The sequence below is a fragment of the Nyctereutes procyonoides genome, unplaced genomic scaffold, assembly GCF_905146905.1.
Source record: "Nyctereutes procyonoides isolate TBG_1078 unplaced genomic scaffold, NYPRO_anot_genome, whole genome shotgun sequence".
Lineage (NCBI taxonomy): Eukaryota > Metazoa > Chordata > Mammalia > Carnivora > Canidae > Nyctereutes > Nyctereutes procyonoides.
The window spans coordinates 343,767-359,961 of NW_026575030.1; the positions used below are offsets into that span (position 1 = coordinate 343,767).

A 16,195-nucleotide genomic window follows, 5' to 3' on the forward strand; every position below is an offset into this window, starting at 1 on the left:
ATGTTGCATCTGATTACAACTCCTGAGTATTTTTAATCTATGAAAGACTCAGCCTTCATCTCAAAATGCTATTTATTTTTTAAAGAAATAAGGCCATTTGCCGAGTAAAATATTCCACGGTTTGTTTTTCCCCCCTTCCTATATTTTCTGTAAATTGATAGCTAGATTTAGTGGCTTGGTTAGATTTAGGCTCAGTGTTTTTGATAAAATACATTGTAAGTGATGCTGTTTACTTCCTTCTACACCACATTAGGAGGCAAATAATATTTAGTTGACCTTCTTTTAGAGATCTTATAATTGATCAGTTCCTTCAAGTGTTCTCTACTTAATCTATTTTAAATTCCCCATAAATCTTTTTCTAATGTTCTTGACATGTACTGATGATTTTGATCCATTATTTTAGTGAGACTTCAAAATGGTGATTTTTAAATTCTACCATTGCTTTTACATTTATTAATTGTATTTCTTCTACAATAAAGAGTATTGTAATGTAACCTTCTGGCTACACTAATAGTTCATGTGGAAAATGTAGGAAAACTCAATTTTCTTTATCAAATTTTAGATCTAGTATATCTTGATTTCTTAAATTAAAAATATTTTAAATATGAAAAATTGAAAAATAATATTTACTACTGAAATAAATAGCATGGACATAGAGAATCTTCAAACTTCTTTACTAATCTGAGATTTCAAATTCAAAGTCAAGCCTTGTAAGGTCCATCTTATTTGACTAAAATGTTGAAAAGTCTAAAAATTATAATAAACAAAAGAAGCATCTTACCTGAACAATATTGTCTACATTGCTAAATTCCACACACTTCTGCCCTCTCTGGTGATCACAGTAGTATTTGTTTTGTTTCCACTGCGGGGGTGAGTGGGCTCGAGATTGTGGATTGTTTGGTACATTGAGCTGCATCATCACCATTCCTCCACCAGGGGGCGGAGGTGGCACAGCTGAAAATCAGAGTTGGGACACTGCAGTCAGTATGCTTAACCAACTACGGGTATCTTTAAACAATAAGAAAATGGCAATAATTTCACATTTCTGAACAAAAACTTACTATCATATATGTGAGCCAGATTTAAGCCCTAGAGCTTCATATTACAAGTGTTGTGTGTTTAAAAAGGCATTAATTAAACTAGGACTCTCTAGGCTTAAACATCTTATTATTCTAAAAATAACAGGTCCATAGTTACTCAGAAAAGTCCAATTACCTACTACATGACCTAGCAGAGAGTAGCATATTTGAGATATTATCTATAAAAGTGTTTGATTTTAAAAATAAATTAGTTTTAAAACTGGCATTAAGTATTCAGAAGAAAAAGTTTGGGATGTAGGAATCAGTGTAATTTTAATACTCTGAATGTCCTATAACTCTGGGGAAATCATTTAACCTCTTTTATTACATGTTGTCATCTGAAAAAGGCAGCAAAGACCTCCTTGGCTAACTTTCAAAAGTTCTGGTGATCACATACATGTACGAACACTTTGCTAATTGTATACTAAAGATAAACAGACTATTCTGTCTCCTGTGTACTAGTCTGCAGCACTACTAGTATTAGGGCAGGTTTGTTGCATGCCACTCATCCCTTCAGGGTAAGGTATGGTAGGATTCTTTGCACCACAGCCACCAAAATGGTAGTTTCCAGTTCCCTAGAAATACAGCCAGCCTGACCGGCTAGGCAAACCACAGAGGGCTGACTGCTTAGGTACACTTTAAAGTTCTCCTCAACCACAGCAGCCTGTGCTGGATGCACACCAAGAGTTATTTATTTGATAATCACTAATTGTTTCTCTCTTTCTCAGAGATTTACATATGTCAAGAAATCATTGTAATAAAATATGGTGTCATGATAAAGAATTGTGTAAGACACTACGGAAGCAGAAAAAAGAAGCAACAAACTGTGGCTTAAGGACTAGAGAAGCCTTTGTAGAAGAGGTGATTTTTGAGTCAAACGTTAAGGATGACCAGGATTTTGGCAAATAGAAGGTGGATGGTCATTCTAGGCAGAGGGAGGAACAGGAAGACAAGTATCTTTGGCATGAAAAAGCATGGTACTTTCTCAAAACACAGTTTAGTTTGACCTGAACATGTAAGTATAAACAGGAGGCTTACTTGCTAGGAGTTTGGATGGGAAATCCATGCACCTTTCCAATTCAGCAGAGTGACCTAAAGAGACTTTTGTTTCAGGAACGTACTACTTGAAGAGTGTGTGTGTGTGTGTGTGTGTGTGTGTGTGTTGGGGAGGAGGAAAGTTGGTTGTGGGGGAAATATGAAATCGGCAAGATACTTGCTGCAAATAAGATGTGAAAAGACTGACCAAGAACAGTGGCAGAGGGGAAGGAAAGAAGGCATGAGATTTGAGGGAATGGTAGCAGCATGAATGTGAAAGGAGAGAAGAGAGGTGATGACAACTTTGAAACCTGTTCTGGTCCCTAGAAAGGAGGTGAGGCGAGGGGTGCAGGAAGAGGGAGAAGTATTAAATCTAAAGTGCCTTTGACACAACCAGGTAGGGATGTCCAATAGGCAGTTCACTATGTGGCCTCTTGGGAGGTGCTGGCAAAAAGCAGTTGTTGGAACCTGGGAGGTGAGTGCCTCACCTAGGGAAAGCATGAAGATGAAGGAAATTATCCCAGAGAGAATCAGTTATTTATGAGGTGGGGAAGGAAGGAGAGTCTGAGGAAGGGAAACAGGATAGCAGTGTGGCGGTAGTACAGCAGAAAAGGAAGAAGTATTCAGCAACTGTCAGCTCTGAATTTGCAAGGCATCCTAAATATCTTGGGTATATCTCAGCACATAACAAGGTGAAAACTGTGTTCTAGAAATGCCTACAAATGACTGCTTTTTTTCTCAGTTTATTATTTTTTCTCAGTTATATTCATACCTGCACACTGGTGGCTTTGAAGCTGCTGGGAATTGCATGGTGAAGTAGTTCGAGGAAACTGTACTTGTTCTGATCCTGGATGTTGCAAGTAACCTACTGATGAGCTATGGGGGAAAAAAAATCAAACATAAAAACATAGCAAAGGGAGATGGAGAAGACTGTAAAGATTCTTTGAATGAACAATCCTACAAATTTATTTAAATGAAATTATTTTCCAAATTGAGTAGGAGTAAAAATAAAATCTAACTTTATTGTCCGTAAGTTATAATTATTTTTTGGATAAAAGTCTCTTTAATGTTTATTTATTTTTATTTTTATTTTTATTTTTTTTAAGATTTATTTATTTATTTATTTATTTATTAATTTATTTATTTATAGAGACAGAGAGAGAGAGAGGCAGAGACACAGGCAGAGGGAGAAGCAGGCTCCATGCAGGGAGCCCGACGTGGGACTTAATCCTGGGTCTGCAGTATCACGCCCTGGGGCAAAGGCGGTGCTAAACCGCTGAGCCGCCCCCCCCCCACTGCCCCGCCCTTACTCTTTTTTAAAAAGATTTTATTGAGAGCAAGAGAGAGAGCATAAGCTGAGGGGCAGAGGGAAAAAAGAAACAGACTCCTTGCCCAGCAGGGAGCCTGACTGCATGACTCAATCCTAAAACCCCGGGATCATGACCTGACCCCAAAGCAGACAAACTGAGCCACCCAAGCACCCTCATTGCTCTTACTCTTGTACAACTTATTCTAAATATGACTTTTTAATTATTCAAAGTTACTTAAAAAAGAAGAAAAATAACTAACTTTACAAAGTGAAAGGGTAATTTATTTGGATCTCACTGAGCTATATTTTCTTTCTTTTTTTTTTGAGCTATATTTTCGAAAAGAGAATATGCAATTTGACGAGATTCAGAAAAATGTTTTGTTGCTTAAAATATGTACTAAGAATAAAGGAAACAGTAAAACATAATTCTGACATAAAAACTGACAAAATTAAAGGTTGTTAGTATAAAACTATTGTTTTTTTCCTGTATTTTTCAAGTTCATCTTTGAGATTCAAACTAATATGAGATCTGTCACAACAGATCTTTAAAGTCTTCTGTTTAGCAAATTCTTTGAGGAAAACAGTTTTAGAGAGTGATACTATAAGTTCTTTCTGAGAATTCTACAGTAATCAGAATTCCTTTTTTCTTTTTTTAAAGAAACCTACACACCCAATGTGGAGCTTTAACTCAGAACTCCATCAAGAGTTGCATGCTCCACTGACTGTGCCAGACAGGCGCCCCTCACGTAATCAGAATCTTAATTTATATATGAAAGTCCCATTAGTTACCAGTCTTTTTCCACCATTTAAACAAACTTTCCTTACAGAGTATAATTTCTTAATCTAACTTTAACAACTTTTTGCATTAAAAATATGTTAGATCCAAATACTGAATTATAAAGACTATAGGGAGATATGATGACACCATTGGTAAAATCCAAACTATGGGACACTCAGAAAGACAAATGTGTAAAAACAAGCAATATTTGTAGCTGTTAATATAAATATCAGTAATAAAATAATAAAAAGTTAACTATTAAAATTTTTAACGTGTGAATTTTTTTTAAGATTTTATTTATTCATGAGAAACACACACAAAAATGAGGCAGAGAGAGAGGCAGAGGGAGAGAGAAGCAAGCTCCATGCAGGGAGCCCGATGCAGGACTTGATCCCAGGACCATGGGATCACGCCCTAAGCCAAAGGCAGATGCTCAACGGCTGAGCCACCCAGGTGTCCCAATTTTTAACCTGTGAAACAGTGTTGTAGTTTTGTGGGTTTAATAAAAAACTTAGGAATTCCTATACTGAAATATTCATGAATGAAATGCTATTATATCTGAATTTATTTCAAAATTATGTGGGAAGAGGATGAAGTAGAGCTTTAGATAGAACAGATGAGCCATTAGTTAATAACTATAGAAGTTATGGATACATGGGGGTTCAGTGCACTTTAGTTTACACTCATGTGCATTTAAGAATTTCTGTAATAAGGGACGCTCGGGTGGCTCAGTGGTTGAGTGCCTGCCTTTCACGTCCGGGGGTGATCCTAGAGTCCTGGGATCAAGTCCCACATAGGGCTCCCTGCATGGAGCCTGCTTCTCTGCCTGTGTCCTTAACTCTCTGTCTCTCATGAATAAATAAAAATTAAAAAAAAAAGAATTTTGGTAATAAGTTAAATATGATTCTCTAATTCAGGCTGACAGTTCTTCAATTACTAAAATATTCCTAAAGTTTTATTATTTATTATCTTTTTTTGGTGCCAGTAACTCATTGTGGTTCAATAAAAGGGAAAAAGAAAGGGATGTAAAGAGAGGATTTCATAAAAGGCGATTTTGGACCATATGACAAAATATAAAAATAGTCCTTCCTGAAATTGATGTTAATTATGATTGGGATGCCGTATGAGCATTAGCTAAGCTGTGGAAATAACACAACTCAAGACGTGGTTTGTAAACATACTACTATTGGCAGAACAGAAAGTTTCACCATAGGGTGGAGGATTTTTAGGTTCTGTTCTAACTGAGATACATGCCCCCGTGGGACATGCAGTACCTCCTCACCCTGATCTGTTCACTAAGTGCCTTCTACTGGCTTACTGAAGTTCTGAGGCACATGAGTGACAGGAAGCCACCCAGAATAGGGATAAGAATATTCAGAGCACGGAGATGAAGGAAATATCCCAGACTACTAAACTACAAATTGCCATTCCACTTTACCACTTCAGTGGGTTTTAGTTTTATACAGTGTAAATCGGTTTTCTAGTCCTAGATTACCCCTTAGGTAAATGAATTATAAAACTGAGTTCCAAGATTAACTTATCTCCTCCAAAAGACATGAAGACACTTCAAGAATAGACTGGGCAACGAGTAGCTCTCTTAAATTTCTTAAATAAGTGCTCTATTTTCAATTACCATCTAATTTGTCTTTTAAAAAGGCAGAACTAGAATAGGTCAGGGAAAAAAAAAGGAAAAGCAAATGAGTCAGCTTTTTAAATACCATTCTCACTTTAAAAATACAAATATTTCCATATCAAAAAAGAAAATCCATTTCGTAGTAACTTCAAAAATTCCTCCTTTGGAAGACAAGGTATAAACAGAAAGGGGATTTTTAAAAATAAAACACCAAGCCTAGTTCTTTAAGAAGTTCATGCTCTACCATTCAACAGGAAAATAAAGTATCAATCCGATGAATCCATTTGGTCCCAAGCTTCCTGAAAACCATGAATGTAAATTAAAACTAATAATATCCTTTTTTTTTTAAAAAAAAAAAAAGATTTTATTTATTTATTCATGAGAAACACACAGAGAGAGGCAGAGACATAGGCAGAGAGAGAAGCAGGCTCCACGCAGGGAGCCCGATGTGGGACTTGATCCTGGGACTCTAGGATCACAGCCTGGGCCGAAGGCAGGCTCTCAACTGCTGAGCCACCCAGGCGTGCCATAATATCAACTTTTCAAAATAGAAAAGGTATTAGAGTCCACTGCAACAAAAACTGGCCTCGCCACTTCCACCAGTTGTTTTGCTGTATTTTTTAAGAGCTGTTCCTTCTCATTCTATGGTCCAGTCCAGTCAAATTGGTACAAAACTGCCTCTATAGGATCAGCAGAGATTGATAAATGATGGTAAGGATCCAAAAGGTTTCTTCTTCGTTTTCTATAATGTTCATCTTGTTTCTAGGATGTTCTATGATAATTCATAAGTAAAAATTTTTCTTTTCTCTAGTCATTTGTTTTTGCATTCTTACTGTATTTTGGAATCAAAGCCATGATGGAAGAAATGATAAACACATTATATATTTTTAAAATCAGAACCTACCATGGTCTACCAAAGTATGAGGAATTTTTAAAAATGTCCTATAACCTTTTATGAATGCTTAAAATTGGACTTTTAAGGGGTACTCCTGATGCCTTTTGATTAGATCATAGTTATCTATTTGATACACTATGACTGGAAATTAATACTTGCTATTAAGATATACTAATGGACATTCTTGCAAATTCAAGTGATGTTATATTGCTATCTATTTTAATGGCTTTTGACATTTTAATTCTTGATACACTGGAAAGCACCATGGATTTGGGAGTCAGAAGGCAGCATGAGTTTACAATAAACTCAATTTATTTGTAGTATGTCTTTGAATGTCAGCCCTCTCATCAATAATTACGTGATTAATACTTACCTTACCAAACTACGAGGAAAGATTTGGCCATGTAATTCAAAATACACATAGTCAAATGCACATCTTCATTAGTGATCAAAGGACCAAATTAAAATGTGATATGTCTCTATTTATTAAATATGAAAACAAGAAAAACAAGTCAGTACCTACAAGGATTGTAAAGCAAAGGAAGATTTTTGTTAAAATGTACTAAGACTTTTTAAAACAAGACATATTTTTTATTCTGTTAATTCTCTAAGGATTCTATGCCAAGAAATTGAGATTGCTCACTAAAATAAAGTGAAAAAGATGAATACGACCTGTATGTTCTTTTTTCTAGATTATTTGAGAGAGAGAGAGAGAGAGAAGGAGGATGTGAGCAGGGATAGAACAGAAGGGGAGGGAAAGGGACAAGCAGATTCTGTGCAGAGTGCAGAGCCTAATGTGGGGCTCTATCCCATGATCCCAAGATCGTGACCTGAGCCAAAATCAATTGTCAAGACTCACTGGATTGAGCTACCCAGGGTCTGACCTATATGCTCTTTCAAATTTTATGGAAAGAAAAAAAGAGAGAAATACGAATGTGACAACAGTCAACTTAGGGTTGTGGGAATATAGCTGATTCTTGACAATTTATACTATTTGGTATTTTCCAAAAAGGCACGTATACATTTTGTAAGTATAAAAAACAAACATTAAAAATATCTAATGAAAACTGACTGGGATGTTTGACTTTTAAATGCTGTTTTAGAGATTTAATTTCAGTGAATGATCTGAATCTCCTTCAGAATTCCTCAGCAGATGTCAGAGCACAGCCATCTGGAAACAGTTCTACTGATCCTCTGCAACATAAACCTTCAATTCATTTGAGGGTCAGCCGCTGAGCCACGTATGCTGTCTCCAGAAGAAAATATAGCTTTCCGCCTTATAACCTTTTTGCAAATCAAGGTGATTTCTAGCTTATGCATTTTTGTGATGACGGTACCTATGTAGGACAAAATAAATGAAACTCTCAACTAATTAGAATTTGACCAAACTATATGCTTAATTAATAAAAATAAATATCAAATAATTTTTACTGCACAGTATTTTAGGTTTTCCCTTAAATGCAAATGGCCAATTTTTCTTAGCTTTCTGGTTAAATGTTCATGTTTATACAAATACTCACTTATAGCTTACCTATTCCCAAATGTAAACTATTTCTAAAAACTCAATAGACTAAAAAATAGAGAAAAGAAAATATTTAAAAGACAAAACAAAGATAGGATAAGGCCACCTGAGATAACATTGTTGCTTTCATTAAGCACTGAATTTAGCTTTGTGTTTCTTGGCAGCTAAGACAAAATGGTGAACCCAAAGGGTTATAAAACTCTGCCAGGATGATAAAAGAAGCAAGCATGTAAGCCTCTGCCAGATGCTGAATTACAGACATATCATAATATATTCCATGATGAATTTAAAGCATGTAGTTAACTATAAAAGAATCTAGTCTTTTTAGTTCATATTTTACTAGGAAACTGAACGACTGGGGTGGAAAACTGGCCTTAAGATAGGGTCATTTCCCATTAAATAAATAGGCGGCAAAGGTACCTGAAGTAAGGGCTAACATTTTCCTTAAAAATGAACTTTGAATTTTTCAAGTACTGGTATGAGAGCCAAAGTCCACTATAGTATTTCAGCTAAAAGATGCCTTTGGGGTAAGCACTGTAGAGGCAGCTATCATCAAACACAATCAACCATAAATATATCTCTAGTGCTTTTGGGAGAATGATTTTGAGAAGGACCATATCCTGACCAATCTGCTAGGATAAACTCATTATCATTAAGCCCCAGCTGCATTACTGGACCTGTTGGATACATCACTTTAGTAGCTCACTGAAAGTGGTAGAAAACATCTGCCAAACAATAATTTTAGCTTTATTATAGTTGATCCTGAGCTGCTCCTTCTGGCAATAATTTAGCTACTTATTACATCTGCTCTTAGAGTGATACCATAATATTGCCATCAACACTGAGGATGATACTTATACACCTATAGGATAAGCTAAGGAACACGGGATACTGTTCCTCATAAAGCATCATCTAATCTTTTAAAAATATAATTTCAAAAGATGAGATGCCAGAATTGTATAATTTCGTATTATTTATTTTTTATTTTAAAAAAGATTTTATTTATTTATTCATGAGAGACACACAGAGAGAGAGAGAGAGGCAGAGACACAGGCAGAGGGAGAAGCTGGCTCCATGGAGGGAGCCCAATGTGGGACTCGATCCCAGGCCTCCAGATCACACCCTGGGCTGAAGGCGGCGCTAAACCACTGAGCCACCCGGGCTGCCCTAATTTCGTATTTTTTAAAACAATATTTCACTTTTTAGAAATTGACTTCTAGCACGACAGCACTTCTGTTAACTGCTCCCTAGTGGAACTAGTCAAACTATGTATGAGCAGTAAAGAAGAAACATCTTAAGAACATCTATCAAGATTTGGCAAGAAAGGGGAGTCTGGCATTTGAACCAAGATTGCTCCACCTTGCCCACCCAGCATGATCACTCTTGCCGCAGCTCCTGAAGTGGTGATTCCATGCCAGGAATGGTAAACGGAGGACCCTAGGTTGTGGTCCCCTCACTCTCCACCAAATATTCAGCTCACAGGGGAGATAGGAAGTTATTCTGAGAGAAGCTCACCACTGTCTACATCTCTAGTTCCAGAGCTCTCACTCAGAGACTGTTCTGAGGAGTAAACTCCATAAAACCAATAGTATCTAATTTCACCCCAAAGAGAACTATCTTCAATTGCAACAGAGAGGTAAGAAGTTTGAGCCTACATATGCTGTCAAGAATGGCAGAGGTTGTGGTAAAGACAACTAGGAGACAATTCACGATTCAGGCTAAACTGTAGGCCTGCTAGTTTGCAAGAGGGCATCAGGTGAAAAAACAGCTGGAAGGAGTCTTCTTGAGGTTAGAATAAAAATCAAACACTGATTCCAAAAACTTTACCTTCAAAGGAGTCAAATTTTGACTGGGTTACTTTGTAGAGCAATTTATGTACAAAGGCATTGTTAAAAACAATACAGCAACCAACTGGCAGTTAGAATTTAAGAGTTGGCTGTTTTTTTTTTTAAAAAAAAGAGTTGGCTGTTTTAAGGAAGAGAGGAACAGAGTCCTACTAAAAACCACTGTCATCCTAGGACGACTGTGAGAATACCCAAAGCTTTCCTTGCTTGAGGAATAATATCAGAGGCTGAACTCTGGGGGTGGTAGAGTTTAAAGAGACTTCACTAAAATGATCCAGTAAGTCACTAAACAAAGTAAGCAAACAGGGGTCATGGGTGGCTCAGTTGGTTAAATATCTGACTCTTGATCTCAGCTCAGGTCTTGACCTCCGGTTGGGAGTTCAAGATCTGTGGGGTTCCACGCTGGGCACAGAACCTACTTAAAAAAAAAAAAAGACAAAAAAATAAAATTAAGCCTCCAAAGTTGTCATAATTTGTCATCTAAAATGTCTAATTTAAAAAGAGATACAGGGAAAAATGTAGAGCATAAAAAGGAACAGAAAAGTATGACCTATACATTAGATAAAAGCAGGGAATATGTAGTTTCTATGAAAAAGAACAGATTTTTCACATTCATCAGAAAAAGACTATTAAGTAATCATTATAAACATGTTCACAGAACCAAAGGAAACCATGATTAAGGAAGAAAAAATGGTGACAATATCACATTAACTAATATCACATTAGAGAATATTAATAAAGAGAATATTAATAAAGACACAGAAATTGTAAGAACCAAAAGGATATTATGGCATTGAAAAATAGAGAAAATAAAAAATTCACTAGCAGAGCTCAATAGTAGGTGTGAACTGGCAGCAGAAAGAATAAGTGAACTTGCAGACAGAAATAGATCATGCAAGCTGAAGAACCTAGAGAAGAAAGAAAAGAGAAAAAAAAAGAGCCTCAAAGAAATGTGGGACATTATTAAGTACACCAAGACATGTATAATGGGATTATGAGAGAGGAGAGAAAGAGAAAAAAAAAAGTACAAGAAATAATGGCTGGAAACACCCCAAATTTATTGAAAAACAATGACTTACTCATCAGGAACCTAAATTAACTCTAAACAGGATAAACACAAAAAGATCCAAAGAGACACTATAGTAAAAATGCTAAAAATCAAAGACAAATGGCAAGGAAAAGAATGACTAGTTACTGATAATGGAACCCCATTAAGATTAATAGCTGACTTTTCAGATGTGAGGGAGGCCAGAAGGTAGTAGGATAACACATTCAGAGTGGTCAAAGATAAAAAAAAGTCAACCAAAATTCCTATATCCAACAAAGCTATTTTTACAAAAATGTAGACAAAATAAAAATTCGCACAAGTGAATAACAACTGAGAGAATTTGTTGATGTCAGACATATCTTACAGTAAATACTAATTAGAATATACATAAAATGATGGAGTGCCTGGGTCGCTCAGTTGGTTAAGCATCTGCCATCGGCTCAGGTCATGATCCCAGGGACTTGGGATTGAGCCCCGCACTGGGTTCCCTGCTTGCTGGGGAGCCTGCTTCTCCCTCTCCCTCTGCCTGCCCCTCCCTTTGTTGTGCTCTCTGTCTCTCAAATAAATAAAGTCTTAAAAAAATATACATATACATAAAATGATAAAGCGTACCAGTATCCTGGACTGAATGTATGCTCCTCCCCACATTCATATGCTGAAGCCCTAACTTCAGCGTGATATACTGGGAGGTGGGGCCTTTGAGAAGTAATTAGGGCTAGATGAGGTCATGTGAGTGGGCCCTGGTCCAATGGGGTTAGAATTCTTTTGAGAAGAGACATTAGAGCTTCTTCTCACTCCTGCTTACACATACTGAGGAAAGGCTATGTGACCACACAGCAAGAAGGTAGCTGCCTACAGCCTAAACGGGAGAGTCCTTGCCAGACACCAATCCTGTTGCTACTTTAATCAATCTTGAATTTAGAGTCTCCAGAACAGTGAGAAAATAAATTTCTGTGTTTAAGCTAAGTAGTCTATGGTATTTTGTTACGGCAGCCTATGAGGATGGATACAACCAGTATAGGAAATTATGTGATTGTACAAGACAGTAGAAATGCATATTTTACTTCCTTTCTTTTAACGGATTTAAAAAGCAACTGTACAAAAGAGTATGTATAGAACGTAACGTTGGGCCCATAGCATATAGAAATGTAACACATTTGTCAACAATAGCATAAGGGAAGCAGGTGGGAGCAAAGCTACAATGGGATGAGGAAACGTCTATAGATGGTATGGTAATAATTATAACAGGTACTTTTTTCTGTATATAAATATGTTGATTTGGATACATTAAGACTTACATGATAAATCTTAGAAAAGTCACTGAAAAATACTAAAAAAATAAAAAAAATCATGAAAGAATTAAGATGTTACAATAGGAAATATTCACGGAATGCAAAAGAAAGCAGGAAAAGTAGAAATGGAGAAAAAAACACATAAGAAAAAAAAGCAAAATGGTAGACATAAGCCAACTACATCAATAATGTTAAATCAGAGTGGATTAAACAATTCAATCAAAAAGCAAAGACTGTCATAAGAATAAAAAAAGGATTATAAACTGTCTATAGGACACACACAAGAATAAAAAGATGGAAAAATATATCATGCAAACAGTGACCACAAGAAAGTTGGAGTGATTATATATTAATATCAGATAAGATAGACTTTAAAACAAAACATGTTCTGAAAGATAAATCATTTCATAATGAAAAAAGTATAATTCAGGACAATATAACAATTATAAACATACAATGTATTCTTCACCTGTTACTGTGGATTCTCTGTTTCTCCCCTCATTTTTGTCAGTGTTTGCTTCATGTATTTTGGTGCTCCTTTATTAGGGGCTGATATGTTTACAAGACCATAAAGTAATCATTATAAACAAGTTCACAGAACCAAAGGAAACCATGATTAAGGAAGAAAAAAAAATCCACAGGTAACATACTTAAGGTGAAAGACTGGGTGCTTTCCTGCTAAAATCATAAACAAGTCTGCTCTCACTACTGTATTGAACATTGTACTGAGGTTCTAGACAGAGAAATTAGGCTAGAAAATAAAGTATCCAGATTGAAAAGGAAGAAGCAAAACTATTATCTTCACAGATGACATGATCTTATATATGGAAAGCCCCAAAAAATCCACTAAAGAAGTATTGTAACTAGCAAATCAGTTCAACAAGATTGTACGATACAATATCAATACAATATAAAATACAAATACATGCAACATACAGTACATACAAAAATAAATTGTATTTATATAAGTTCCATTGTGTGATCAAAATAAAATTAAAGCAATTCTACTACAGTATCATCAAAAAGAATGAAATGTTTAGATATAAATTTAAGAAAAGAAAAAACAAACTCTGAAAACTCAGGAACATTGTTGAAAAAAATAAAAGATCTAAGTAATTGGAAAACATCCCATGTTCGTGGAATAGAAGACTTAAGGTAAGATGCTGATACTCCAAATTAATCTACAGATTCAATGCAATTCCCATCAGAATCCCAGCTGACTTCTTTGTGGAAACTGACAAGATGATGTAAAATTCATATAAAATTGCAAAGGACCCAGGATAGCCAAAACAATCTGGATAATGATCAAAGTTGGGAGGACTCACATATCCCAGTTTTGAACTTTATCAATACAGTGTGGCACTGGCACAGGATAGACATAGTAAAAGAATAACATTCAGAAATAAACCTAGGGGATCCCTGGGTGGCTCAGCGATTTAGTGCCTGCCTTCAGCCCAGGGTGTGATCCTGGAGACCCGGGATCGAGTCCCATGTCAAGCTCCCTGCATAGAGCCTACTTCTCCTTCTGCCTGTGTCTCTGCCTCTCTCTCTCTCTGTGTCTACCATGAATAAATAAATAAAATCTTAAAAATAAAAAGAAATAAACCTAGACATCTACAATCATCTGATTGTTTTTAAAAATATTTTATTTATTTATTCATGAGAGACATAGAGAGAGAGAGAGAGGCAGAGACACAGGCAGAGGGAGAAGAGGATCCCAGCATACTGGGAGCCCGATGTGGGACTCAATCTGGGGTCTCCAGGATCAGGCCCTGGGCTGAAGGTGGTGCTAAACAGCTGAGCCACCCGGGCTGCCCAACCATCTGATTTTTAAAAAAGATTTTATTTATTTACTTGAGAGAAAGAGAGAGAGCATGTGTGTGAGAGAGCACAATAGCTGGGGGCGAGGGAGAGGGAGTGGGACAAGTAGACTCCCTGCTGAGCAGAGAGCCTAATGTTGGTTTCGATTCTAGGACCCCAGGTTCACAACCTGAGCTAAAGGCAGATGCTTAACTGCCGGAGCCACCCAGGAGCCCCAATCATAGGATTTTTTTTTTTTTTTAAGATTTTGTTTACTTATTCATGGTAGACACAAAGAGAGGCAGAGAGAAAGGCAGAGACAGGAGAAGCAGGCTCCATGCAGGGAGCCTGGTACAGGACTCTGGGAGCATGCCCTGAGCTGAAGGCAGAGATGGTCAACTGCTGAGCCACCCAGGTGTCCTAATCATCTGTTTTTTGATAAGGGAGCCAAGACCATTTGATGGGAGAATAGTCTTTTTTTTTTTTAAAGATTAAAAAAAATCTTTACTTATGCATGAGAGATAGAGAGAGAGAGGCAGAGAGAGGCAGAGACAGGCAGAGGGAAAAGCAGGCCCCATGCAGGGAGCCCGATGTGGGTGGGACTCGATCCCAGGACTCAAGGATCACACCCTGAGGGAAAGGCAGATGCCCAACTGCTGAGCCACTCAGGTGTCCCGAGAATAGTCTTTTCAACAAATTGTGCTGGGGCAACTAGATAGCCATGTGCAAAAGACTGTAGTTAGGTGTAGTCTCATATCATATAAAAAAATTTAAAAATGGATCAAAGATTTAAATGTCAGAGCTAAAACTATAAAATTTTTAGTAGAATATATAGACGTGAATCTTTGTGATCCTGGAGTTGGTAATTAATTATTTGATATGACACCAGAAGCATGAGCAACAAAAGAAAAATACATAAACTGAACTTCATCAAAGTTAAATACTTTTGTACTTGAAAGGACTGCATCAATAAAGTGAAAAGACACTCCATAAAGTGGAAGAAAATATCTGCAAGTCACACATCTCCTAAGTGACTTTTATCAGAAAACAGGAAGAACTCTTACAATTCAATAATAAAAATACACATAACCCAATTATATTGGGCAAAGGATCTGAATAGACATTTTCCAAGGAAAATATACAAATGACTAATTAGCACATGAAAAAAGATATTCAATATCTTAGTCATCAGGGAAATCAAAATAAAAAATCACGAGACATTACTAGAATGGCTATAATAAACAAGTCAAATAATCAACAAGTGTTGGCAAGGATGTGGAAAAATTAAATCACTCAAGCATTGCTTATGGGAATTTAAAGTGGTGTGGCTGCTTTGGAAAAGTCTGGCAGTTCCTCAAATGATTAAACAGAGTCACCATGTGATTCAGTGATTCCACGCCTCAGTAAAGACCTGAGAAAAATGTAAATATATGCCCACACAAAAGCTTACAAACTAATGTTTATAGCAGTACTGTGTGGAACCAACCCAAATGTCCTTTAATTGACAAATTATATAAATATCTATAAATATTATTCATCCATCTTATTGTATGGGTATAGTAGATCCATACAATGGAATATGAATATATTCATCCAGTGAACTGCTGATATATGCTAACATAGGAAGACCTTAAAAACATTACGCTAAGTGAAAGCTTGTCACAGAAGACTACCTATAATTCTCTTCATATGAAATGTCCATAACAGAGAAACCTATAGAGACAGAAAGGAGATCAGTGGCTGGGAAATGATGATGGTAGTGGAATCAGCGGGTAACAGCTAAAGGGTATAGTTTCTTTCCTTTTGATTTTCAGCAGTATATTCACATTAAAACATTTAATTGTAGTGAAATACACATAGCTTACAATTTACCATTTTAACTATGTCAATGTAGTTCAGTGTCATTAAGTATATTCACATTACTGTACAATCATTACCACCATCCATCTCTGGAAGTCTT

The 16,195-nt window shown here is 36.4% G+C and overlaps 1 protein-coding gene across 14 annotated transcripts in view; it reads right to left on the reverse strand.

Moving 5' to 3' along the window:
• Positions 1-16,195, reverse strand: part of R3HDM1 (R3H domain containing 1) — a 200,686-nt gene that overhangs the window by 16,445 nt on the left and 168,046 nt on the right. For all 14 annotated transcript variants that reach the window (XM_055316114.1, XM_055316109.1, XM_055316104.1 and 11 more), the window contains 2 exons: positions 2,887-2,990; positions 782-954 (listed from right to left, as the gene is read on the reverse strand). In XM_055316114.1, coding sequence (XP_055172089.1) covers positions 782-954; positions 2,887-2,990 — 277 coding nt within the window. The remainder of the gene's footprint in view (positions 1-781; positions 955-2,886; positions 2,991-16,195) is intronic.